This window comes from Chinchilla lanigera, unplaced genomic scaffold (assembly GCF_000276665.1).
Source record: "Chinchilla lanigera isolate Chin_1 unplaced genomic scaffold, ChiLan1.0 scaffold00049, whole genome shotgun sequence".
NCBI classification, from domain to species: domain Eukaryota; kingdom Metazoa; phylum Chordata; class Mammalia; order Rodentia; family Chinchillidae; genus Chinchilla; species Chinchilla lanigera.
Genome location: NW_004955450.1, coordinates 3,275,967 through 3,303,214, shown reverse-complemented (window position 1 = coordinate 3,303,214; position 27,248 = coordinate 3,275,967). Strand labels below are relative to the sequence as shown.

Genomic DNA, 27,248 nt, shown 5'->3' with positions numbered 1-27,248 from the left:
GTTTTTCTCCGGTACCGGGAACTGAACTCACGACCTTGCGCTTGCCAGGCAGGCGCTTTGCCGCTGAGCTAAATCCCCAGCCCCTTAAAATACCTTTTCTTTGCTTGTTTTTTTTTTCCTGTCTTTTACTGATTTATTTCAATATTTCCTTTCCTGTTTCAGAAGTTACACTGCTTCTATTCTTTCATTGGTTACTTTTTAATATTTTTTTTAATGTGTTCTTGCTATAATGTCAAGTTTGGTCTCCAACTTTTGGGCTCAAGTGATCCTCCTGACTCAGCCTCCCAAATAGCAGGGCCTGCAGGTGTTTTTATTGGTATTAAATTGCAATTTGCATTCTTTGTGTTTTTTTTTTTTTTTTTACAATACAGTTTTAATTTCTACTTCACCAGTCCTGTCTTCTAGTTTATAGTGGTTAGTATTTTAGTTCTAATCGGTTTTAACTCCTTCCCAAGTAATTTTTCCCCCTAATAGTCACTTACTTGGACCTACCAAGTTTTGTTTTATTTTATTTTTCAGTCTATTGCTTTTCTTACCTTACTTGTCTCGTACTCTTTCTCAGGGCTTTTCTTTACTCTTCCTTATTTTAAAGCAAGGATTTTATATAATAAACGCAGTTTGGGAGCCAGGCACAGTGGTGCTCAGCTGTGTAATCCCAAGGATTAGGGGGAGGGGATTGAAAATTTGAAGCTAGCCTGCATAGTTCACAAGATCCCATCTCAAAAAAATTTTTTAAAAGGCTGAGCGTGGTAGTGCATGCCTGTAAGCCCGGCACTTGAGAGGCTGAAACAGGAGCATCACTGCAAGTTCAAGGCCAGCCTGCACTACAAACAAATAAGTAGGTGGATTGATGAATGGATAACTGGCTGGGGATGTATGTAGCTCAGTGGTAGAGCACATGCCTAGTACGTAAAAGTCTCTGGATTTAATCTCTAGTACTGCAAAACAGCAAATTAAACTCAGTCTTGGTATGTCTCAGACATCTTTTGTAATATCTTTCTTTTGCCCTTCTGTATAATTGTTCATAGCTTTAGATTTTAAATTGACCATTATTTTCCTCAGCACTTTGATGAGAGGATTTCATGGTGTCCTAGCAACAGTTTTTGCTGTGGAGAAATGTGATGTTGGTCTGATTGTTACCTTTGTGACTCTTTCCTTGTTTTTAACTTTGTTTTATTGCTGTGCTGGAGGTTGAATCTAGAACCTTGCCCAAGCTAGGCAAATGTTCTACCACTGTGTTATAGTCCCAGCTTCCCTTTTATTTGAGATGGAGGCTCACTAAGTGGTTCTGGCTGGCCTGGAACTTCAGCCCTCCTCTCAGCTTCCCGTATTGCTGCGGTTGCCTGCTAGTGAAGAGTTTTCTTCCTGATGCTATTTTGTACTTCCATGACAGAGTTCTAGATTTAAACTTTGTTTGATTTATTTCATTTGGGCCTTGGTTTGCTTCTTTAACCTAATTTGTGGGTATCTTGGGGCTGAGTTGAGGAATACTATTTTTTTTTTTTTTTGACCAGTGTTCTTTGGGTTTTTTTAGACAGTCTCATTATGTAGTTCAGGCTGGCCTTGAATTCATCACTGTAGGCCTAGGCAGCAGTCCTTCTGCCTCAGCCTCCCCAGTGCTGAGATTCTAGGCATGGGCCACCAGGAGTATCTGAACAGGAGTATCTGAACCTTCTCATTCAGTCTTCTAGGTATCTTTTCTTTCATATTCCTATGTCTTGATGTCATTCTCCTGCATTCACATTCAATTTTACAATTTCTAATTCTTCAGCTCTGTCTGTTCTTCATTCTCTCTTAAAAATTGTTTTATGTTGCTGAGCATGATGATGCATGCCTGTAACCTAGCTACTTACTTGGAGGCTGAGGCAGGAAGATGATCACAAGTTCAAGACGAGCCTGAGCAATTTAGCAAGACCCTGTCTTAAAATGAAAAGGGGTGGGGATATAGCTCAGTGGTAGAGCACCCTTGGTTCAGTCCCTCAGTCTGCCAAAAATAAATCCTTTATCTTACTGTGTTCAGTTATTTTTATTTTTTAATTTTTATATTTTTTTGGTATTCAAAAATTTGCCTGTTTTCATGGTTTTTTTCCTTTCCTTTAGCTCTTTGGATATCTTAACTTTTTAAACTTTATGTTGTGAAATTTGCTAAAAACTTTTTAATATAGAAATTTCAAATATAGAAAAGAAAATGTTACTGAGCTATCCGTGTCCTTTGCCCAGCTTTCTTTTATTAAGTCTCAGCATTTGACCATTCTTTTCAACATGCCTGTGTGGAAGGTGCTTTTAGATTGTTCTTTTGTTAGCTCCTTTTCTAGTGCGAGTTCTCCTTTGGTCATGTTTCTCTCTTGTAAGATGGTTTCCTCTTGTGGTGATTTGGTTTTGGTTTTGTTTGGTTTTGTTTTCCTCTGTAAGCTCACTTTGAGTAGCTGTTTTGTTTTTGTGGACACATTCCTGATGAGACTTTTTGTCTTTCTCTGTCCTGGATTCCACAGGTGCAGCTGGCAGTGTTGGTTTGGTGGTGTGAATTTGGGGCCTCTATCTTTGTGAGTTTCTATAGATGCTCTTTTTCCATGAGGGCCTGGCTCTTTGCTGCTTATCTGAGCTGGTGGATAGATTTCTAGGCTCAGTTCAGAGGTGGTTCTAGGCGTGGGCTTTCAAGGCCTTTGGCCTTAATGCAGTTATTTCAGTTTTGGGTACTGGCATGTGGAGATGTCCAGCCTGGACTCTTCTCCCAGGATGGTGGTAGTAGGGTGTGTTTAGGAGTGGTGACGACATCCCCAGTCCTCAGCCCACAGTCTTTCTCCCCTAAGCCCTTCAGTTTGGCTTCTTGCTCAGCTGCTCTTTTTGTTTCTGGCACTGTCGACCCCGCTTTTTATTCCCTGTCCCCTTATCCCCCTCCTGTACAGGGGATTGAATCCAGAGCCTTTGCCCTGAACTTTTTATTTTTACATCCCCAGTCCTTTTTATTTCTAAGTTTTGAGACAGAGTTTTGCTAAGTTGTCCAGATTGGAACTTGTGACCTTCTTGCCGCAGCCTCTTGAGTAGCAGGGATGTCAGGTTCTAGGCACTTTCTTGGGCTCATGCTTAGCTGTATGTTTAAGAGGTACAAGGTGTTTTTGTTGTTTGGTTTGTTTGTGGTTTCAAGGATTGAACCCAGGGACTTGTGCATGGTAGGCAAGTAAGTGTTCTACCAAGAACTACATCCCTGTCCCCCTACCCTACCCCTTCTATTAAATTTTTAGACAGTGAAGCTAAGTTGTCCACCTGGCTTGGAACTTGTAATCCTCCTGTGTCAGCCTCCCAAGCAGCAGGGATCACAGATGTGTACCACCATGTCCAACTCAGTATTAAATTTTATCTAGTGTTTCTGTGTGAGGTTTTCTTGGGAAGGGAAGAAGGTGGTAAATATATTCTTACAGTTTTGTTGCTCCTTTGTTTTCTAATAGCTAAGACTTGTTTTGTAGCAAATACTTGCTTTATTACATTGAGCCATATGAGACAGGCACTACCTCCGTCTCCCTTTGTGTGTTTGCTTTTTAACAGGAAAGGTGAGCTGGGCTGCTTAGGCCTCCCATTTGGAGTCTGGGCAGTGAACCCCTACAGGATAACTTTAAGCCTGGTGCTCCCTCCTGCTTTGTGCCAGTGGGCCGAGGGAGAAATCACCTTTTTTCAGTGGTTTCATTACTGTCAAAGTAGTGGCCACATAACATTCTGTCACATGGGCAGTACCTTCATACCTTTTAGGCTGTTCCTCATTCTTTGCTTTTAAAAAGTTATACTGTACTTGTAGCTCTTTCTTTAGGATAATTCATAAAGTAGAATTAAAGGATCAGGAGACTGAGAAAGTAAGTAGGAATTTAAAGCTGTTTTGCCTGCAGTAGATTCTGAACTCCATTTCTTCTCGTGTAACCTCCTGAAAATCACTCAACTTCCTTTTGCCTTGGGTTTTTTCATCTGAAAAAAGGGGAAATAATACACTTCAAAACATTGTGCTGAAGAGCTGTGTTGTATACACATAAAGCACCAGAATAGTGCCTGCACAAGTTAAATGCTTAGTTATGATTAGTTGTTACTACTGTTGTCTTTAGTTTGAAGTGCCTTTCAACACAAGTGACTTCCAGAAAGGCTGTGCCACTTTGTGTCCCCAGTATGCGAACTGGATGAGCTTACGTTACTGTTCACTGTTGGGAGCTTTGCTGTTTTTTGTTTTGGTTTTTGAGGCAGGGTCTCACTGTGTAGTCCAGGATGGTCTGTGGAATCCCAGACTTGAAAAAAGGGCTTTATTGATGTTGTTGTTGTTTAACTTGTTGAAATACGTTGTGATCATATTTTTTTTTTAAATGTTTTCTTCCTGTACATTTAAAATATGTAAAACAAACAAACAATAAGTAAATAAAAAAGGCAGGGTGTGGTGGCGCACACCTGTAATCTCAGCACTCAGGAGGCTGAGGCAGGAGGATCGTTGCGAGTTCAAGACCAGCCTGGGCTACACAGTAAGCTCAAGGCCAATCTGAACTTCATAGGGAGACCCTGTCTCAAAAAGACAAAAAAATGAAATGCAATAAAATAAAATAAAATGCATAGCTTCAGAACAAGTTTTATGCAGTGCCTGTACAGCAGGGCCTTTGGCCAGCGTCCTGGCCTCTTCAGGGCTCTTCTCCCTGCTGGGCTCATCAACTCTGACTGCTACTCTGAACAGAGTCCTGTGGTATGGACACTAGTCCACAACCACAGCGTAAGTGCAAATGGTAGGAGCTCGAGGGTTGGAGGAGGCCAGAGTGCTGGTCCCACAGGAAGAAGGAGCAGGGGTTCCCTCTGGCTCTCAGCCATGAGACTGGGCCATGCCACCCCTGAGTGTTGGGGTCCCCATCACCAGCTTTACGCTGGAGCTTCTCTTCTGTACTCCTGTAGAACCCCAGTTGTGGGCAGTCCTGTTGGTTCATGGACAGATTCTGTGCCTAGATGGGAAGGTAGGGATGCTGCCCTCCTTTCCTCCACTCTGCCTCTTCCTACTGCTCAACGAGAAGTGTCCCTGAGCTCTTTTCCAGGCCACTGAGTTTGAATTGGTCTGTTGGTAGTAGGAGGTACAGGCTCACTCTGGTTCCTACTGAAGTTACCTGGCAGCGGAAAAGGTACATCTGATAATTACAGCTCAGTGCTTTCAGAGCCCAGCAATTTAGTTAGGAGCAGTAATCCTGATCTTATCAGGAAGTTTTTGCAGCCCAACAGTGTTGCTTATAACAGTATCTGTTTTACTTCCTGGGCCCCGCCTCGCCTCTTAGAGTGTCCTGTAATCCTGCCCGTTACTCTTGTGCATGTCTCATTACCTCCTAGAATCAGTTAAAACTAGTGCAAGGGCAAAGAGTGTTTTTTATTCCTTTATACCAACATCTGGGAATTGGACTTTTAACATTACAACATTCTTGACCAGCTCAGCAGCAAAGAAGTCACAAATGTGGTACATGTAATACTTACAGAGCCACCAGCCTGACCAAAGATAAGGCAGTATATGCTTTGCTTATTAAGTAAAAAAAGACCACAGCCATATTATGCCTAAATATATTAGTCACAAATCATATATCAGAACCCTTAATTGGTGTCCAGGAGCTGGGGATCAGCCCTTTTGAAGTCTGGTAATTTTACTAATGACCTCTTTGAGGTTCAGGTTGTCAGAATTTGCCTAGATCCTTGACCTTGGGGTTCATATCTCTTATAGAGAGCAGACAGAGGGAAGCACAATACCATTCTGTGTCTTCAGGGAACACAGGACTGACTCTTCATAAAAGTTGTCAGTATGTGCTGTGGTGTTTAAGGACAGGAAGTTTCTTAGAGATTACAGAATGTAAGGAACCTAAGGGAAGAATTAGTCCTTTAGCCCCTCCTTGTACTTAAAAGGCCGAAAAGGGTTAACTTTTGCCTTGGGGAGGCGTGAGGAATGGGAACTAAAATTGCTTTGGACATCTGAGCTGTGCTTTAATAAGATATTCCAGGTGGTCAAGGAGTAATCCTAAAATAGCCCAGATACTTAATTGCTTTTAAAGTCAGGCTCCTGTCTCTGGGGAGGTACAACTCTGAGGAATGCAGCGCAGGCTCCTCAGATCTTAGAGGTGTGGTCTAGTTGAGTTGGTGGGTTTTTTTCTCCCCAGATCCTAGTAAAAAGAAGAGCCCAACATAGTCATCTTGGGTCAGAAGACATACATAAATTTCTCCCTTTCTGCACAATGGAAAGCTTGCAGTAAGCCTTTGTCTTCTGCTGCCCGCCGCTGTAACCTGGCTTTGGGATCCCTGGCTATGGGATTGGTTGGTCACCACATCCTCGAGATAGTGGTCTGTTTTCATTAGTCTGCAAAGGCTTCCTGCCTGATCCTTCTCTGTTTGCATAGGAACCCACTTTTCTCACTATAAGAATTCAGTCATCCTTCTCTCTCATCCTGCAGTCCAGATCCAGTTGATTACCTGGTTTGTCTGCCTCTCAAGACAGTGGTTTCTTTTTTGATTCTCAGGTTCCCTGTGTAGCTTACTGCTCACCAGCCCAGGGCTGGCTTCCTCTTACAAATCTTCAGTGCTGTTTACAAAAGCAGTGTGTTAAGGGGGTTATAAATCACTGAGAAGCATGAAAAAATATCTTACTAAATGAAGAATCAGACTACTCTCTTACTTAGAAGACTAAATATTTTGAAGGGGTAAATTGTATGATAAATTAGTCTGTCCTTTCAGTGCATTTCATGTGCATTTCTTTGTTGGTGGCAAGGGAGCAAATGATAGGTCTTGACACATGAGTCAGAAGTTAATCTGGAAAAAGTAATGATGTTTTTCAATGAAACATAAACATAATTGGTTTTGTCCCCCCAACACCCCCTGCCCTGTGCTGAGGCTTGAACCCAGGGCCTTGAGTATGCTAGGCAAGCACTTTACCACTGAGCTGTATGCCCAGTATCTATAATGGATTTTTAACACCACTCCCCCGCATTAGAATGTAAGTTGCAAAAGGTTGGACGGTACTCTGATCTGTCTTGTTCTTTTTTTTTTCTCAGAGCCTTTCACAGTATCTAATATATCCTTGGTCAGTGATGGCAAACCTTTAGAGCTTTCCATAGTACAAATGGTCCACTGTAGCACTCATGCCATGGGTTTGTACCACTGTCCTAAGTGATCAAATGTTTGTGCATGAATGGATATAATAAAAAAACTGAGTAGTAAAAGCCGCCCACAATCTCAACCCAGGTATGTGAGTACCATGTGTACGTTACATTTTTTCCAATAAAAATGGGTTGTTACCTGGGCATGGTGGTGCACACCTAGGCTCCCAGCTACGCAGAAGGCTGAGGCAGGAAAATCACAAGATCGGAGTCAGCTTGGGCAATTTAGTATACTGTCTCAGGAAAAAAATTTTAATTTTCATTTAATTTTTGCAGTGCTAGAGATCGAGCCCAGGTACTTCACACAGAGCTACATCCCCAGTCCTTTTTTTATTTTGAGACAAGGTCTTACTAAATTATATAGGCTGGGCTCAAGCTTGTGATCTGTTTGCCTCACCCTCTCAGAGTGCTGGGATTACAGGCATGCCTTAGCACATCTGGCTGCAAATAAAAATTTTAAAAAGGGCTCAGAATTGTGGCTCATTAGTATAACACTACATGCTTGTGTGTGCACACAGATTGATTGACAAAATCATGCAGAACATTAAGATTGATAAAATCATGCAGAACATTGATTTAATTGTTTGTTTTTCTGCTCAGAAACACCCACTGCCTCCCCACAGTTCAGAGTTTAAATTTACTCTGGTATTCAAGGCATTTCACAGCCTGTTTTCAGACCACTCAGACTGACTGTCTTTATGTCCTCCCTGCCAGAACATGCCTTGTTTATCCCCTACTAACTGCTCCTCTAAACTGTAAATCTCCCTTTAGCCCATCCTTCAAGGTCAGTTTAACCCCACCTGTGAGCCCCCAGCCTTTTCTTTACCTCTCATCACTTTTTTGTTTGGTACTTATTGCTGGGCACTGTTAGATGCTATACATGTGTTCAACTTGTGCACCGTGGTGGGAACTACTCGGGGGTGATGGGTTGTTCCCAGCAGCTTACACAATGCTCTACCTGGGTAGGTTTCAGGAAATCTGTGTTGAATGAATTTGTCATCGGATCCTGAGACAGAAAGATCCCCTAGAGGCCATCTCATCCACTCTGCCTCATGTGGATTCTGCATCTTGATGTCCCAAGCAGATGGCCATCCAGAGACAGGAAGCTGCCCCCTCCTGAGAAGGCTCACTCCTTTACTGGGCAGTTCTGATTGTTAGGCAAAGGCTAGTCGCTTTTGCCCAGTCACCACCCTAGTTTTGCCCACAGAGTGGGAGAGGCCTGGCGGCTTTTCCACAGAAAGTCTTTTCAATTTTCAGTGTAGTGAATCTGTTCATTTTCCCTCTGATTTCTTGATCTGTCAGGGTTGAGATGTTAAAGAAGCACTATTTTAATTTTGCGAAAAGTCAGGTTAGACTTTGACCTTTTAGTTTTTGAAAGCCCTATGTGCATCACAATGGTAGGTGCCATGTTCCTCTGGTTTTCTCAGGTGTGTGTATGTTTTCTCCCTCTCTCTTTCCCTTCCACTCCCTCGCCCTGCACCCTAGTGTTCCATCCCCTGGGAGAAGTGGATACTCACCCTTTGGTGGCTAATCTGTCTTGCGAGTACTGTGAGGTTAGGAGTGCCTGTCAGCCCCATGTGTGTGCTGGTTTCCATTTGGCTCGTGTATCTACATAAAACTAATGAGAAGAGTCAAAGAATGAAAGAACCTCACATTTCCAGGAGCCCCCCCAAGGTCATGACACAGACATTCTGAGAATTTTATTCTGCTTCCCAGTCACCCCACTAGGAACACTTGGCACTGTGTTTCAGTCCATGAGGAGCATGTGCCACAGAGTGAGCCAGGCAGAGGTGGGCTTGGGTCCTGGTGCTGCAACTGGAAGCTCTGAGCCCCAGGCCCTTTGCTTGATGGAGCACCTGGAGCCACTGTCTCTTGAGCTCTGACATAAGCACTGTACTGTAGAATTAATGAGAAGGTGCTGCTGAGGCCGCCCTTCAGCTCTTAGCACAGAGAAGGCACAGAAGGCCTCTGCCCCTCTTTGTCCTGCTCCATCACCCTTCTTTTACCACCATTTTGCAGGGGTTTAAAGAAAACGCTTTGTGGCTCCTGTGGGTAAAATTAGCTGACTGTGGGTATAGTAGCCAAACCTGGTCTTGGGTGAGGATTTGGGAACAAACTGCCCCTTTCCTGCAAGCTCCTGGTGAGATCAAAGATGTTAAAAGAGAGTTCTGAAGTTGGGGAGGCTGGAAAGGCTGTAAATGGCAGTAAGTGACCACTCTGGCCACTGCTGACTTCCCACACGCATAAACCACTGTCCTGCTGCTGGCTGCCAGGGTAACAAAGCCAACTGGGGGCGGGGGGCTGCACACAACAGCCCTTCAGCACAAATACTCTTCATATGCACCCCTCTTGGTGGGTTCCCAAAAGGTTGAGCTCTTTCTTTGTGCCTGTGTGTTTCAGCCTCTACCATTCTCTGCTTTCTTTTACCCACCACAGCCTCTGTTAGCCATACTCGGAATCCAAGAAAAATTAATTTTGGTCTGATAACTTGCAGTCACACCCAAGCAGCCTCTTGCAAGTAAACTTGAATAAGTGAGCCATGTTTTATAGCAGTTGATCAGTTGAGAATCAGTAATCCCCTCCCCAAGAAAAGGGAAACAAGAGACAGGAGTTGTTGGGCTGGAGTCCCAGGGAAACCCACCCCTTTTGTTTAGTAGGGGTGTGTGTGTACTTTCTGTGTATTGGGAGCTAGGGACCCAATTCCTTGGAGCATGAGTTGACAGAGCCAGGGGCAGAAAGGCGTTGAACCTGCTTGGTGGACAGAGGCAGGAGGCTTCCTGGAGGAGCTGGCATCCAGCTGGACAGGGAAGAGAAGGCAGAATTTAGGAATTCTCCTCTTGGCCAGCAACTCTTGTGAAATAAGATCAAAGTGTACCTGCCTCAGGATGAAGTAATGCACATTAAACCTTTCAACAGTGCCCCCCTGATGAGATTGATTGATTGGTTGATTGATTTTGGATGGGATATTTTAAATTAACTGATAGGCCAGCCTTGCCTTGGACAAGGATTGGACAAAAGAAAACATCCACTCTGGACCAACTTCTTTCTCCGTATTTTAAGTAGTGACTGGCAATTCTTTTCTGTGGAATGATTCAAACCATCTGATTATTCAGTGTCCGTTGTCTTGCTTCTGTTCTCCTGGCCAGTGTCCCTGTCCTCTGCAGTGACTGGGCTGGATGGAGACATTTTAGGCTAAACTCCTGCCATGAAGTATATTCTCGAGGTGAGTGTTTCCCTTTCCCAGGCCACGGCTAGCATTCATTCCTTACTTTCATGCAGTTGGGGAGAAAGCAGGAGGCCTGTTCCCCCACCACCACCAGGCATTCTTCTCTGCTCCTCCCTAGAGCCAACTCGCACTTGGGTGTTTATTTTCACACATAGTTCCCACCTTGGTCACACTGACATGCTTGTTCTCACACTCTTCTCCTGCTGGGAAAGCCCTGTCTGAGACTGGGTTGTGGATTCCCTATTCTCCACCCAGCTGAGTGTTAAGTAGTTTCTGAGTGAACCTTCAGAATGCCTGCTAGTTACTATAATTAGCCCCAAACTGTTGTGCAGTGACCAACAGAGAAAGAAGCCTCTTGTGAACAACCTCAGCCTCAGATCTGCTGCAGTAAACAACTGACATAACAGAAGCAGCAATGATCTTCCATTAAATGTCTTTTAGCCAAGAGGCGAGAGGGGGGCTCCGGGATAATTGTCTTTCCAGCAGGAATTACTGGCTCAAACAAAATCACTGGGCATTAGGGCAGGCTACTGCAGCCTTTGAAAGGGGACTGTAACTCTGTCTGGTTTTGCTGACCTGACAGGCATAGTTCATCTTGATTATTCATTGTCTAGTTGCCACCAGATGACACTAGATTTCTAGTGACTGTAATTACAACATGGGGTTGAAGCTTTTAAAACCATAGTATTCGTCCAGTTTGGTTATAGGCTTCTGGGCTGAAGGCACCATAGCAAGGGTTCCAACAGCGCCTGCCTGAAAACCTGATGAGCACACTGTCCAGCAGATTTACTGAGCACTTCCTTATGTGAGTCTTTTACTAGATAAGCAGGGAGACACTGGTGTGGCCTGTTTTGTTTCAACTGACAGAGTGTCATTTTCTGAGATTTGCACACTGTCTGCTGAATTGCTGCTATCAGGAAATGGGTTTGCATCTCAGAACTCAAACTGATCAGAGAAAGTGAGGTGTGGCCCCCAAATATAACTTAATGATGCCTTCTGGCAAGCTTGATTGATTAAAGAGAGACATGGGCAGAATGGAATTCTACCAGGCTCTCATTTTATTTGGCACATTTTAAAAATTAATTTATTCTTGCAGTACTGGGGATTAAACACTGGGGATTCCAACTGAGCTATATCCCCAGACATTTTTTTTTTTATTTTCTGTTTTGAGACAAGGTCTCTCTGAGTTAATAAATTGCTTGAGCTTGACTCAAGCTTGTGATCCACCTGTCTCAGCTTCTCACAGTGTTGGGATTACAGATGTATAATCCCAGTTTTGATGTGGTTTTAGAACAAGATTGCTACACAATCCAAAGAATAGTCTCCCAAGAAACCCCTAGTTTCTCCCAGCCCAGCTGCCTCTTCTCTACCACTTACACACCCCAGCTAGCTGAGGGACATGGATGACAGGCCTAGGGCTTCTGTTTGCATCCGCTGGGCCCTCCATTGGCCTGGGCAGGGATCAGGGATGAGTAGCAGAGTTACACTGTGAGCTTCCATGCACCCCACCAAGTCTCCTGCATGACATTTGCATTTCTTTTTTTTTGGTACCGGGAATCAAACTCAGGACCTTACCCTTGCCAGGCAGGTGCTTATGCCACTGAGCTATATCCCCAGTTCGACATACGCATTTCTATGCTTTGTGAAAAGGTATTTAGTTGGCTTAGCTAACCCGTTAATTATGTGCCCAGCAAGGAGCTCTACTGATGGTGGGGATGACAAAATATTCCAGAGTACTCTGTTAAATTCTAAACTAGCAAGATTAAATAACAGGGAGACATGTTTGTCCTGTTCAGTGAATGATGTTGGTTTAACCTAATCAATTAAATCAGCCATAGGTTTTCATTATTTCCCTAATGAAAATGAACTCTTGCCCTGGGGTACTGGGTCTATCCCTTGAGACTGAGCAGTCTTAGGTGTGGTAGCCCTCATGTCAGTGAGGCCTTTTCTTTACTAGACTTGGGGCAGAGAGACTACTTCAGCATCTTTGCCTACTGCCTTTGACCTTTATCATCGCTTATGGCAGCCGAGAAACCTGGTATAGCATCTTCACACCCACAGCAAGGTACAGCTCAGAGTGATGGCCTCTGAAGATGAACTGGGGCTTAGAGGTTCTCAGGGCACTGGGCCTGGGCCCCCTCTTGTAGTATTAAATACGAGTAACACCTGCTCATCCTTTGGGAAATAGAGATGATTCTTCTGCCTGACTCCCCCTTATTTTGGAATCCTAACTGAAAGCAAAAAAAAAAAAAAAAAATGTTCCTGGAAGGGGCTAAGAGTAGTCATCTGCCAGTCTCTCCTAGCATAAATGCTGGGAGTCATCGTAACTTCCAGATGGTTACACTGTCCTCTGCTCCTTCTCTTCCTTATTCACCTTTCAACCTTCTGTCTTCTTCTTCTGCAGAATGGTTTGGCCTGGAGTGATGATGCCGATGGAGGCCGTGGAAGAGAGATCTCCCGAGATTTTGCCAAGGTCTGTGATACATCCTTTGGGAGGAAGATAGGGGCAGTTCTGCCGTGGGTTGTCCTTATTCCTATGGCTGTAGTATCTGTGGTATAAGACTTTCTGTACCAAAGTGGAACGTTTCATTGTGTTTTCTCCTTGGGGTGGGTATTGCAGCTATATGAACTAGACAGTGATCCTGAAAGGAAAGAGTTCCTGGATGACCTCTTCATCTTTATGCAGAAAAGGGGTGAGTTTGCTTTCCTTATCCTTATTTATTGGATGCCTCCTGTGTGCCAGTATTGCTATCCATACTCAGGATGAAGGGCATTTACTGCTGATTGATATTCAGGATTTATCTGAATAATGACAGCCACACTGAAGAGGGTAGAGAAAACTTTGGCAAAAAAATGAATGGATTGATCATTTCGATTTGGCCCTACGTTATTTTTGTGTCTCTTCTCAGTAACTGGTGTCTGGAATCATTTCAGATTCAAATATGCTTTTATGTTAGCCTTGTAACTGCATTGGGCTCCACTGAAAGTAGCATCCAGGCTGATATTGGTATGTCTAGTCTCACAGAGACTGAGAAAGGTAGGTGAAAGAGTAGAGACCCCAGGTATATTTTGGAGTGTGAAATGATTCCATGGGAAAGAAAGGCCATTTTGTCTTTTCGTCTGTTGGCTTTTTGATTTTTGCATCCACTAACTTGGCTGGAACATTTGTATAATTTAACTGTAGAGTATGTGGCATCTGCTTTATAATTCCCTTTCCTGATTCTCTGCCCTCCTCATCTCTCCGTCCCCTCACTGCCACCTGTAGCCATCACCACCCTAGATTCTGGTGTGACTGAGTATAGAGCTGAGGGACTAAACTTCCTGGCTTGACATCCTGTCCTGGCAGTGGGTTCACCAGCCAACCCTAGCCTCTTTAGAAGGTCCTCAGTTGTCCAGTCTGTAGCTCCACCTTCATCCCCCTCAGGACACAGCTGGAGGAAGTGCTGCTCCCACCAGCCTCCTCCCTGTTGATGCCTGATCACACTTCCCTTGGGGTCTGTGTCAGTGTCTTTATTGAGAACAGAGAATGAAATTGTCTCTGTCCTAGCCTAAGCTGTAATGGCAGCCCCAGCAGGTAAATATTCTGAGCATTCTTTCTCCTTTTCCCTCCCTCCCTTACCTTCCAAAGCCTGTTGCCTTCTTGGTAGCAGGGCTGTACTAACAAAAAGACAATGGAAAGTTTTGAGTCTGTGCTAGCTGTTTCCAAGCCTGTTAAAGCAGTTTCAGCAGCCTTAATTAGTTTACTCCACCAGCAGTTATCAGCGAGGAGCTAAAAAACAAGAATATAATCCTGAAAGATAATGTGACTGGCAGCAATGAAAACTCCCTGGTTGCCCTGAGAGAGAGAAATCCACTTAATACTTTGGTCTCCCCTTCCAATTACCTTTTAATTATTTACAAGCTGCACAAGCCCAGCTGGTGCAAACCCAGGCGCTGATCCTGTCTCAGAGGGGCTGCCATAGCAATATAGATTTTAATCAGCAGTGCAACACCACTGCTTTATTTTCCACTTTATTGTTTTTTGCCTTTCCCAGAAGGACTGTTAAAGGAAAATGGAAGTTGGGTCAGCCTAGCCAAGGGTGGTATTTGGTGATCGTTTACTGTTAGATGTCCCCATTGGACTAGGAGCTCCTCAGAGACAGCCACTCTGTCATATATCTGTGCCCCTAGTGCTAACAGTCCCAGGCTGGGAGGAGTTCAGGGCATATTTGCTATATGAGCAGTTTGGTTTTCCTGACTCAGCTTTCAGAGCAGTGGGTGCTGCCTTGGGCTATTGAATGTGTATGTCTCCTTTCCATGACTGCCCTATAATGGGAGGCAGAAGCAGAGAACAGTCTTGCTACCCCTCTGTCTATTCTGGGATAGCCACATTGCCATCTCTTATATTTTTAGTGAGCCCAAAGCAGGAGTAAGTGACTCCCTTTGGTAAGTGAGTCTGTGGTTACTCAGGTCCTGCCTTCAGCATTTCAGTCAGGTACTTCACTGTTTGCTGGCATCACCCCAGGAGGAGAGCAAATCAGTCTGCTGCGTTCCAGTGTCTCATACAGAGGTCTCAGTTGCAGCACTACTGACCCTTGGGACTGGATTCCCTGTTCTTATGAGTAGTCCTGTGTACTGTTAGGTGTTCATGGTATCCATGGCCTATTCCCATGAGGTGTCAATAGCAATTCCCAGTCTTGACAACCAGAAATGTCACTAGATATTACAAGCGGCCCCTGCTGAGAGCCACTGCTATGGGATTGTGGTAAAGAGAAAAGACAGAAAATTTCTGCTATAGAAAAGGTGTCTATACGGGCCGGGGATATAGCTCAGTGGCACAAGCGCCTGCCTGGCAAGTGCAAGGTCCAGAATTTGATTCCTGGTACCAAAAAAAAAAAAAAAGAAAAAAAGAAAAGGTCTCTATAGAAATCTTCCTTTCATGTACCTGAAGGTGGCCCTCAGTCAGGCATTAATCTCAAGCCCCCTTAGTGAGTATCAGAGGAGTGGGTGCTGGCAGTCCAACCTGAGCTGGGCTACACTGTTTCAGAGCCCCAGGGCCGCCTCTTTCCTCTCTTTCATAGTATAAGCTAGAGTGGTTCATCGGAAGAGCTGGGATCAGGCTACACTTTTAATTATATGGAGATTGCTGGCTTTACGCTTCACAGAACAGTGGGGCCAAGAGTCCTAAATGGGTGTGACTCACTTGTCTCTCCCTGAGTGGAGTGGCTGGGGAACTTTGGCAGATCTTGTTAGCTGGGACCAAGGAAGCCTCACAGACCTTGGCAGCAGGGCAACAAGCCAGTCCTAGAGCTGATGTGAAGGGTAAGTGGTAGATTTGCAGGTTGAATTTTGACAGGGACAGGTCTGGGTGTGAGTGCAGCCAGACAGCTGGACATGAGGCCACTGTAGAGGAAGGAGACAGGTTCCAGGGGAGATAACTGCAGCTGCGGTAGTAAAACAGCTATCCTGTAGGAGAAGGCACAGTCTGTGACTGCTACATTCTGCTGTCTCTCTTGCCTGTTGACACAGTTGGGCAAATTGACCACAGCAGGTGGCCCTTTTAGCTTTTGGTCCTCAATGTCGAGGCCAGGACAGGTCCCCTGCACCCTGAGCCCTCCCTGACCAGTGCAGCCCACCAGAAGAGAAGCCTTGCGGGTGTTGGTGGGCTGAGGCAGCACGAGCTGTTGCTCATTGTCTCCTGTGGGCCTTGGGAGATGGGAAGCCTGTGAGGCAGAGCCAGGGCTTACTTCCACCTCCTCCATGGTCTTGAGCAAATCCTTCCCCTCTGGGCAACACTTTCTTATCTATAAATCGAAGCAGAAACATGGAAGCCTCTGTGTTTTGTGTTTGTGTCCATGATTGTGCTGTTGTGCTCCCCCTGGGAAAAACGAAGGAAAGCCCTTTTAAAGAATTTTCTGTCAGATTGTGTGCAGACTGTATCAACAATCTCTAAGACCAAATGTTTTTTTTTTTTCTTTCTTTATTAAATAATAGATTTCCTCTTGCACTAACTGAAGCCAAATCGAATTACACAAGTTGCTCCAGATTCTCTTTCTCCCCAGAATATCACCCTAGAAAGCGTGGTTAGATTGCAGAACTCTTGTGTGCCCCAAGGGACTAATTTGTAAGTCTGATAAGCAAAAGCTATGTATAAACAGTTCCATTTTTCCTTCATCCCTGAGGAAGAAAAGCTTGCTCCCTTTTTCCCTAGGAGGTAACAGAAGAGTGACCTCATTAGAGTCGAGATGGTGATAATGATGATGAAGTTGATTTTACAGTTACTTTTATTATTAACTCATACACTTTATAAAACTCTTTTCCCATCATCTGACCCACTGCTGCCCAAGCTCCAGCTCCTTGGGGTAGAGAGGGCAAAGGTTATCACTTTTAGTAATGAAGAGTCAGTCTGGGGTTAAGGGACTCACCTAGGGCCAGAGATCTCCTAACTCCTATGCTGGTGCTCTTTCCTTTTCCTTGTACAGCTTTTGAGATAGTGGTTCCCTGGCACTGACAGTCCTGTTACTGCTTTTAGAGTAGAGGGCAAGCCTTGTCTGTCCTCTGGCTCTCTGAGCCCCACAGCAAATGCTGGGTACCTGCACTGGCCATTGTCCAGAAGAGGGACAAACACATCTAAATGATTGATGCAAGAGGTGTGACAACTCACAGTGGCAAGGAGGCTGTCACTTGTCAAGGCAAGATGGGGTAGGGGGCACAGAGCCATGAGTTGTTTTAGATGAAGTTCCACAGTATGTGTAAGTATCCTGCTATGGCTGATAATGAAATCATGGTTCTGACCATGCCATCTTTCCTCAAACCTGCATTCAAAGAAGTTGGCCAAGGAGCTGAGGGAAGGTAGGCTGTTGTTCCCTCTTCTCTGCCTGCTGGTGCATACTACCCTAGAAATGGCACCAGCAAGACTGTTCTTTCCTGCCCTTGCCCCTTGGGGGTGTGTCTGGCTAAGGAGCCCCCTGGTCATGTGGAAGACAAGTTTTGTCAAGACCTCACGTGTAGAGCAGCCCTCCTGCCCCTGCCAGTTCTGGTCAAGGCAGCACACTGACCTTGGTTTTTCCTAATGGATTGTTAGATCTGTTTTTGATGTGTATATACAAAGAATTTACTGTGGGAAAGGGTTGGGCCTGCCTCAGAGTGCAGCTGAGTGTTTTTCCTTCTGTTGTGTGCTTATCTATCCATCTTTGGCAAGGAAATGTCCATGACATATATTGCTTGGCTTTTGATGGAGGCAGTTTCTTACGTATTCTTTGTATCTTACAGTAAATGGTCTGTGCCCTGGACACTCTTCCTGGTAGACTAAAATATATTGTTTGTCAGATGGGGTCAGTTCAGAAGCTTCATTTTAAACTTCAAACCAAAAGTGTAAAATGCAAATCTTTAATTCTCAACATTTTGTCTGAGGCCAAGTCCTTTTCTCTCTATAGGTGATTTAGCTGCTGCTGATAAATAGATTCATTTTTCTTCCTTTTACCTTTAATAGTAGTCATTTAGCACCCTAGAAGTAGCCAGTTATACAATAATGGGACAGGAACTTGGTGTTTGAAAGGCACAGTTAATTTGAGTGGCCCAGTTTTGTCATTAAATTTATCCTTTTCCCCTTCAGAATCTTACTGGTACTCATAGGCACATGGTAAAATTGAGTTATTTGATGGTTTTGCCTCTTTTGTTCCATAGTGAGCTAATAGTCAATGAATTGACCAAAAGCTAATCTACAGAAAGGGTTTGGCCCGCTTACTCTGTGGGGACACCAAGGGGTCTGAGCCTTATGGCAAGGTGACAACAGAAGCCCAGATAGCTGTGTGCGCCCAGACAGTGGGCCTCTCCCGGCTGCCTTCCATCCCTGCCCCATTGTTTTGGTTACTTTTATCTCGTTGCTGAGACAAAATACCTGATGCTCAAATTAAGGAAGGAAAGGTTTATTTAGCTCACAGTCTGTGGAGGTTTTAGTTCATACTCGGCTGCAAGGCAAAGTGGCACAGGGCAGAGGGCAGCTGTTCATGGCAGCAGTAGATAGCAAAAGCAGCAAGAGCAAAAGGGAGGAGAGGGAGAAGGAAAAGCAAGCCTCTTTCCCTTCCTTACATTCTATGCATACTACCTGCCCTAGGGCAGGTATAGCACTCACACCCATAATTCCAACATTGGACCATGAATCAATCATAAATCGAGCAGCCCATCCCAGGAGTGCATGAGGATTTGGGGGGACATGCAGACACAAACCATAACACCCATCGATATCATCAAAGGGTAGTATGCACCAGCAGGCAGAGAAGAGGAAACAACAGCCTACCTTCCTCAGCTCCTTGGCCAACTTCTTTGAATGCAGGTTTGAGGAAAGATGGCATGGTCGGAACCATGATTTCATTATCAGCCATAGCAGGATACTTACACATACTGTGGAACTTCATCTAAAACAACTCATCCAAGGTGGAGTATTTAACCCCCCCCAAAATGATCTCCTAACATAGAACAACTAGAACACCCACACATTGCTGATGGTTATAAATGGGTATAACAACTTTGGAAATCTGTTCAATAGGATTTGTTAAAGCTGACCATGCTGAGCCTGTTTGCAGCAGTTCCACTCCTGGGGCTGTACCCAACAGAAACGAGCGCTTCCATGCATGAAAGACACATGCAGGAATATTCACAGCAGCACCATTTATTGTAGCTAAGGACTAGAAAGCATTCAACTGTCCATCAGAAGTAGAATGGACTAATTGTGGTGCAGTCATAAAGTCCAATAAAAAGAATAAACTGCTCCTGCACACACCCAGGACAGCTCTCACAGACCTAATAGTGAGCATAGGCCAAACATAAAAGGTTATATACTTTAAAAATTACACGCTGCATGATTGATTCCATTTATATAAAGTTTGAGGAAATGAGCATCGGAATAATGGCTACTTCAGGGCCATTGGGGTGGGAAGATGGGTGTTGATTAGGAAGAGACACGGGAAGTGTTCTGTATTTTGGCCTGAGGGATGGTTACATGGGTGTAGACGACTGCATGGACCCATTGTACACTTATGTCAGTGCACCGCACCATAGTAAGTTAGACCTACTTGGTGGCATTTGGAGGTAGAAGGCTGAAGTATGCCCTTAAGTGTGCCCTCTCGGTGCTGCCTTGCAGAACAGTCTAGCTACAGGCTGCAGTGCAACTGCTAGACGCCCAGTGGGAGGTGTTTTCTACGTGAGCAAGGCAGGGGAGAAGTTATCATTTTCCTGTTTGCTCCTGGGGAACAGAACCAGAACAAGGTGAAAACGAATCTGTAGAATGGTCAGTAGGCTGGCTGGCCTGCCTGCCTAACATGGACCTAAACTCTCCTAGGCTCCCTACACAGCTCTCTTGACAGTCAGGCTATGAGCATGATTAATCACCTTTTTCAAAGTCAGGAAAAAGCAGTGAGGGTGCCTGGCAGGGCCACGCCCTGGGTCCTGGGCCCTCACCCCTGACCAGTAGGCAGGAAGGCAGCCTTCACGAGCTGTCTGGGGCCCTGCCTCTAATTGCTCCTGGCCTTCCCTGGAACATGCCCATTCTCTGCAATAGAAAGGAAGTGGCTTGCCCTTCAGCACTCTTGCCGTCTCAAGCCAGAGGCAGCGTCCTCTCCTCTTGCCTTTGTCCCCACCCCCCAATTACAGCTATATTATCTTGAGTGGAAGGCAGGAAGGCAGGATGCCAGGAAGCAGCTGGTGTTCTGCCATATCTGCACTGGAAGCTCCTGAGGGCAGCACTGGCCTGTGAGTGCCCATGCCCACCAACAAGGGTTAAAGCCCAGCATCCTGGAGGCTTTGCTGGGTCCTGGGGCCTCATAAAAGCCTTTGACTTCCGTCCCTGGGGCTGGCTCGGGCTCCCTGGCTGAAATCTGATAAGGGGCCTCTTTGTTGCAACTGTCAGTCTCCTTTATTGAGGAGGGAACTGGAGACCAGCAGAATTTCTTGGGGTGCAGATAAGGCCCTGGGTTCCTGTCAGGGAGAGCATGATTAATTACCCTCAATCCTAGCTCCTGCTTTGATAGCAGTGACTGACAGTCTGCAGGCTTCCCCACCAGGTGCCCCCCAGGCTTGTCATGGTGGAGATACAGCCTCCTGCAGGGCCACACCAGTGACCCACAGAGCTCTCTCCAGTGGGTGTCCAGCCGCACCGCAGGCAGCCTTTGCATTGATTGTGGGCACAGGATTGCTACTGTGGGTGAGGAACCGCCCAGAGAAGGCTGTAGTTCCACTTAGAGAGCAGACAGAGTCCCCGTCCCTTTCTCTGAAGGGCTGAAAGGAACCAGTGCTTGTGGACGTGAACTTCACTGACCTCACCTTAAGTGCATTAGGGGTCCTTCCCTGGAGAAGAGTCCAAATTGCTCATTACAAGAGTTCCCAATTCAGGCAGGCTCCATAAAATAAGTCACCCTCCCTTTGGGAATAATCACAAATAAAATTTTTGTCTTGATTTTTTATTCATAGACTTCTAAGACTTGAGAACTGAAAGTCATCTAGCGCATATTTCTCATTTCACAGATGAGGAAACTGAGGCTGGAAGTGTTGGTCCCCCATGCCCAGCCCCCAGTAGTATGTATTGGCAACCTTAACTTAAAGACCTTCCCGTCTTTCTTCATAGAATCTCCTCTGGACAAGCACAGTGGCTTCCATGGCCACCAGCACAAAGCTGCTAAGGTTGCAGTTGTCTTTCTCAGTGGTCAGAATTGAAGCCAAGCAGGTGTTTGTACCCGCAGCATCTGGCTGCACATGCTCACCCAAAACAACCCTCAGGACGGCCTCAGCTCTGTCTCCAACAATGAACCTCTCTAATGCTGTGAAAGAGGGCCAGCTGCGGGACACAGCGCTGGTCCGTTACTGACTTAGTCTCCAGAACCAGGTTGTTCTATAGAGGGGGCCGTGCAGGGAGGGTACACTGTTGGGTACAGGAAAGCAGGACTGTGGAACACCCACGGTGCCACAACCTTTCTGTTACCTGGCTCCTCTGGGAGTTTCCGGAAGTGACTGTTCTTCCTCTCACCTGGTTGAGATAGGCCATCCACTGCTGACAGCCTTGACCTCAAATACTGTTCTGAACTGTCAACTCCTCCGATCCTATGCCCACTCTTGCTTCCCTTCCCTAGGCTTTCTCAGGCTCCTGAATCACTGTGGCTGTTAAGACAGACTTGTAATAAAATTTCTGCATTGGTAACAGTGTCACCCTTCAAAACCACCATCTCAAATGGCTAGACGGTTAGTGCAGTGACTGCTCAAGATGGACACGCGGGGAGCTCCTTCCTTAGGAGCAGACCACTCTGGAAATCTGCCATAGTATATGTCCACACTGCATCTTTTGGTAAAACCCAGTGTATGCAGCCTGCCCATCTATCCTATATGTTGGCTGCCTTTGGATGAATGATGGCTGTTTCCAGTAGTGTAACGCGTTGTCTGTGTCTCAAGATTTACTGCCCTTGAAGAGATCAGCAGGAAACAGTGCAGTCTGAAAGCTGCTTGCAGGTGCAGTTCTGTAGCCAAGTGGTATCTGGCTGTCCAGGGTGACCTCCTTAAAGACCGTGCTTGGTTAGTTAGGTGAGCCCTGCTGTGCCACAGCTGTCCTAGGTGCTCACACTCAGCCACCTCCACACTGGCACCTGTTTTCCTTCCCTGAGGCCCTGCACTGTGGAGTCCTAGATCTTTAACTTTCTCAAAATTCCAAAACTATCTGTTCTCCTGTTGCTGGTTTTCTTGCTCTGGGACTTGAAAGCAAACAGCCAAAACACACTGGGCCTCAGCGCCCCCAGCTATTTCATGGTGACTGTGACCCATTAGAACCTGAGAGAGGACCTGACTTCTGGTCAGCGCTGTCAGTGTAGTCCTCACAAACATGGATACTGTCAGGAAGGTTCCCAGGTAGGCTCCCTTGGAACCGGTGCTCTCACTCTGAGCAGCATGGTTTTTAGTCTGCATGGGAGGCCTGTTTAATATTAGCCACCATAACATTGGAGGCTGGTAAAGGACAGACAGTCCCTGCTTCACAGAGCTGACTGTCCTCCTAGGGTGCCACGTGGACACACAGGAAACATTTAGAGAGGAATGATTTGTGGCCCATATTGGAGAGTCCTAGAAATTCTGAGAGGGAGGAAACTGGAGTAGTTGGAGAGTTCTCCCTTGAGGGAGTGGACAGGGAAGGAGAGTGGGGCATTTGAGTGGGGAGGCAGGTGGTTTCCAGCCCGAGAGGGGCCAGGTCACAGAGGCAGATCAAGCATGGTAGGAGGGCTTGGTAAGAAGGCGTGACAGAAGTTGGTGGGATGTGTTTAAGTGTTTCGTGTATGGCCTGGTGAGCAGCATGGGGGACATGGGTCATATGACTGGATGTGTGGCGTGGGTGGGGAGCAGTGAGTGTCATTAGAGGTTTTTAAACAAGGAAGTGGGTGATGTGGTTGAAGCAGCATTTTAATAAGTTTGTGGCAGTAGTGTGCGAAGCAAGTGTGTGGCTACAGGCCACTCCACCCATCTAATGGTGAACCAGTAACCAGTAAGGGCCTAACCTGGTGGTGATCCAGAAAGGACATTACCCTCAAGAGGGGCCTCCAGGGAGAATCACTGGAGCCCTCAGTGCCTGGGATTAGGTGCTAAGGGGCAGAAGCAGAGCCCAGAAGCCGAGCCCAGTCACTGGGGACAGTGAAGATGAAGGAGGAAGAAGTGGGAGTGAAGACAAGGCAGCATTGCACATCCAGTTCAGATGAACAGCACATGTGCAGATGCTGGAGAAGTCAAGTAGTAGCCCGTGTGATGGATCCTCCAGCACATCCTCCCAGCCCTCCAAGTGATGCCATGAAAGGAGGAGTCAGCATAGCTGGGTGTGTGTCCCGCACACAGGCCTTCAAAAGGAAGTGGTGCCCACTAGCCCTGCCTGCCATTGGCCAAGCCAAGCACCTCAGGCTTTTTCTCTGTGGTCAGAGTAAGGTCCATTGGCTGGTCAATAAAAAGGTCCCCAAGCCTGGTTGTTCTCACTGTCCTGCTATAATGTCCCATGTGTCTATGCACACAGGCTGGCCCTTCGCTTGCTCCTGTGACCGAATGGTCCTGTGAGAGAGTGGGCCGGCAGCCTGTTTCAGGTAGGGAGGAAAATGTGTGCTTTAAAAAAAAAAAAGAAAATGCATGTTTAAAAAGAAAAAATAAACAAAGAAAATGTGTGCTTTAGAAGAGAGAAGGGGGAAGAAAAAAAAAAAGAGAGGGCAGAGGACCACAAGCCAAACAGGCTGAACACCACCAGGCACAGCTCAGTGGGACCTCAGTGCGGCGGGGGCAGGGAGGGGAGGGAGGGCAGCAGCAGTAGCCTGTGTACAGTAAAAGGAGCTGGCCATCAAAAGGCAACAAGTCTCATACCCTGCCCCGGACGGTGACCCTTCCCTGTGGAATTCTCCCCTCTGACCTCCAGATCATTAATCCCGGGGCTGCCAAATGACAGTCATCCATCACGCCTCCTGAACGAGCATCCCAGCCACCGTGAAAGGACCTGGTCCCGCCCTCCCTGCATCCCTTGGTGCTCATTAGTAGCCCTTCCTGCCTGGTGCCAGGTTTCCTAATCAAGTCCCTGGCTCCTCTCACTTCCCCTCGAGGGCCAGTAGGCGGAAGCTACTCTGACCCGCCCTCTTTCTGGGGCCAGGGAGGGGATGGGTGATTAGTGGGGAGAGAACTGTTGAGTGCCTCTGCATTCCCCTGAGTGGTGTGTGTCCAGCATCTCCATTGATGTGGTGAGGCACACAGGAGAGAAGGGAGCCGAGTCTTTGTCCTGCAGCAGAAGGGCAGGGCGCAGGTGAAGACACACACTGTGTGGACAGCTACTGGGAGCTCCCTGACCAGGAAGGCAAGAAAGGTTTCCCAGAGGAGTAGAAGTTGCCAAATCCTGGAAAAAATCCCAACATGTACTACCAGCAAAAAACACAAAACACTTGGAATTCATCTCATCTGGCCCTCATATTTACCAGATAAGAAAACAGATCCAGAGAGGCTGAACATCTTGCCTGAGGTCACACAGCCTGGGAAGACCCTGTCTTCTTTGATGTAGAGAACTGACACTAGTCAGGTAGCTTCCAAGCTTGGTGAGCTTGAGTTGAATCCCACTTCTAAGCAGATGCACAAACACCGTTTCCCATTCAGGTAACAGTAAGCATGCCTGGACGTCTTATGTGCCCCTCCCCTTCTCGTTGGACAATCACAGGGACCCCCATCAACCGTATCCCCATCATGGCCAAGCAGATTCTGGACCTGTACATGCTGTACAAGCTGGTGACGGAGAAGGGAGGCCTGGTGGAAATCATCAACAAGAAGATCTGGAGGGAGATCACCAAGGGCCTGAACCTGCCCACCTCCATCACCAGTGCCGCCTTCACCCTCAGGACCCAGTGAGTGGCCGGGGCTGGGGAAGGAAGTCTGAGAAGCCGGGGAAAGGGAATAGTTCATCCCTGAGGCAGGGAGGAAGGAAGGAAATTCCAGCATACAGTAAGTTGGAGGAGTGAATTCCTGAGCCAGCAGGGAGCTCATGAGATGAGTGCTTTGCTAGACCAGGTAATAGAGTCACTCTTGACCTGGTATGTCTTGTGTGCCTGTTCTTTACCTTTCCTTTTTCCCTAAACCTTAGTCAGGCCTGGAAGAGATATTGTACCATTTTTCAGATTACCAAAACTAATTCTCCAAGATTAAATAATTGGACCAAGGCCATTCTAGCCCCTGAGTGGTCATGCAGAGATTCACACGTGGCCTCTTAGCCGTGTATCTCAAATCCACACACTCTCTGACATCACTGCCAAGGAGCACTTCTGCCCCGGGTGGCCACCCCATCACACCCAGCCTGAACTTAGTCCCCATGGGGTTGCTGGCCTAAACCAAGAGTAGCAGTGGAAGATGAGAGCCAGAGAGGAATCTCTTCTTTTGAAACACAAGGAGTGAACAGCTGACATATCAGTCAGAGAGCATGGCATGGCCTTATTGAACAAAGAAGGGTTTTACCTATTAGAACTTTTCCGGTAGACAGTAGAGACAGCTGTAACCAGAGTAGCAAGCTTCTTGGAGAGACTTCTTGGGACGTATGACACAAAAGACAGAGCTCCTAGGTCAAGAGGCCAGGAAGGCTTGGACTTTGTATCTCTCAAGGGTACAAAGTGTATGCCGTTGGTTTGGGTCGTTTTCCTTGCTTCTTCCTTCCCTGCAGGTACATGAAGTATCTCTACGCCTATGAGTGTGAGAAGAAGGCCTTGAGCTCCCCAGCTGAGCTGCAGGCTGCCATTGATGGCAACCGCAGGGAGGGCCGGCGGCCAAGCTACAGCTCTTCGCTCTTTGGCTACTCACCTGCCACTGCCCCTGCCACTGCCACTGCCACTGCTGGGGCCCCTGCCCTTCTCTCGCCACCCAGGATCCGCTTCCCAGTCCTGGGGCTTGGCTCCAGCAGCAGCACCGGTGCTAGTGCTCCTCGGTTGTCACAGGCAGCCACTCTCAGGAAAGGTCAGCAGGCCCTTGGGGAGAGGGGAGAGCCCTGTGCTCCTGTGTAAGATGGGGCTGTGGGTGGCAGGGGTGAGTATGGGCCAGCTTCAGTTCCTTTGCAGGTGATGGGGTCCCTGCAGCCACAGTGCCCGTGCCAAATCGCCTGGCTGTGCCCATGGCTCTGGCAGGACCACAGGCAGGGAGCCGGATGGCCACGCTGGAACAGCTACGGGAGCGCCTAGAGTCAGGGGAGCCGGCCGAGAAGAAGGCGGCAAGGCTGTCAGAGGAGGAGCAGCGCCTGGTACAGCAGGCCTTCCAGCGTAACCTCTTCAGCATGGCACGGCAGCTACCCGTGAAGATACGCATCAATGGCAGGGGTGCGTGTGCCACTGCAGCCCCAGCTCCACACCTGGGGCAGGATGGGCAAGGTGCATACTCCTGACCCTGAGAGAGCCATATGGGTTCGGAGTGTGCGGGGGAGCCAGAGGCTATGCTCCCTCCTCAGCAGCATTTTGATCTGTCTAAACCAAAGGGCTTGGCTGCACTGCAGTTCTCATTGGATGCAGACCAACACAGGGCCCAGTGGCTGGGTCCAGGAGGGTGACACCCTGTCATCCCAAGGCGCAGCAAGGTGCCAGAGACCTTTGGGAACACATAGTTGTAGGAAACACATTTCGCAGCGTAACTGACATCTTTTCCCTTCTCTCCCACATACTTCAAGTGCCCACTTCTCTTCGCATTTCCTTTATTTCTCCTCCCGTGCTTAACCCTCACACACCTGTCCTTTGCCATTTTTGCAAAGCTGAGAAAGTAGTGCTGAAGGAGGCGGGTGTGAAGGAAGCAGACATGCTCCTCCCCGCTTACCCAGTTAGGGAGGGCACAGGTGTGCTGGTCCTGCACAAAGCCAGGCTAAAGAGAAAGGCTGCTCACCTGGAAGAAGCCTTGGCTCTCTGTTGTAAGAAGACGGAGCCTGGCAGAGATGCCATGAGCCAGCCATCCAAGTGGGCATGGAGGGCCAAGAGCTAGGGGCAAAGTCCCCTCTCTAAGGAACAGTAGTGCAGGTTGCATCCTCAGAGTCAGAACTGGCCTGTTGCTCCCTGGCTTCCAGGCTGATGCATAGCGGGCCTGGTTAGGGTTTGTGAGCCTGATTGACAGGGCTGGTACCTGCAGTTGGGCCTGGCCAGTCTGCTCACTGGGAGAGGAGGGCATTGGGGATGTGGTGAGCCTAGGTTTCTGCCAGCCCATGAGCTTAGGAGGTGGTCATATGGCTGCTCTCCAACAGTACCAGAGCACAGTGGGAGTCCTGACTTGGCCACTTTCTCCCCACCCCACTAGAAGACAGAGGAGAGGCCTCGGCTGCTGCACTGAACCTAACCCCAAGCACCATTGGGAGCATTAACATGTCTGTGGACATCGACGGCACCACCTATGCAGGTAGGCTC

The 27,248-nt window shown here is 47.1% G+C and overlaps 1 protein-coding gene across 3 annotated transcripts in view; it reads left to right on the top strand.

Moving 5' to 3' along the window:
* The window catches only part of Arid3b (AT rich interactive domain 3B (BRIGHT-like)), a 46,001-nt gene that overhangs the window by 15,606 nt on the left and 3,147 nt on the right, over positions 1–27,248 (top strand). The window contains exons 3-8 of one of the 3 annotated variants that reach the window (XM_013518994.1): positions 12,770–12,838; positions 12,986–13,058; positions 24,548–24,731; positions 25,538–25,827; positions 25,995–26,234; positions 27,142–27,240. In XM_013518994.1, the coding sequence (XP_013374448.1) occupies positions 12,770–12,838; positions 12,986–13,058; positions 24,548–24,731; positions 25,538–25,827; positions 25,995–26,234; positions 27,142–27,240 (955 nt within the window). Of the gene's footprint in view, positions 1–12,769; positions 12,839–12,985; positions 13,059–24,547; positions 24,732–25,537; positions 25,828–25,928; positions 26,235–27,141; positions 27,241–27,248 lie in introns of all 3 variants that reach the window. The other 2 variants (XM_013518993.1, XM_005393554.2) reach the window with 2 other exon arrangements.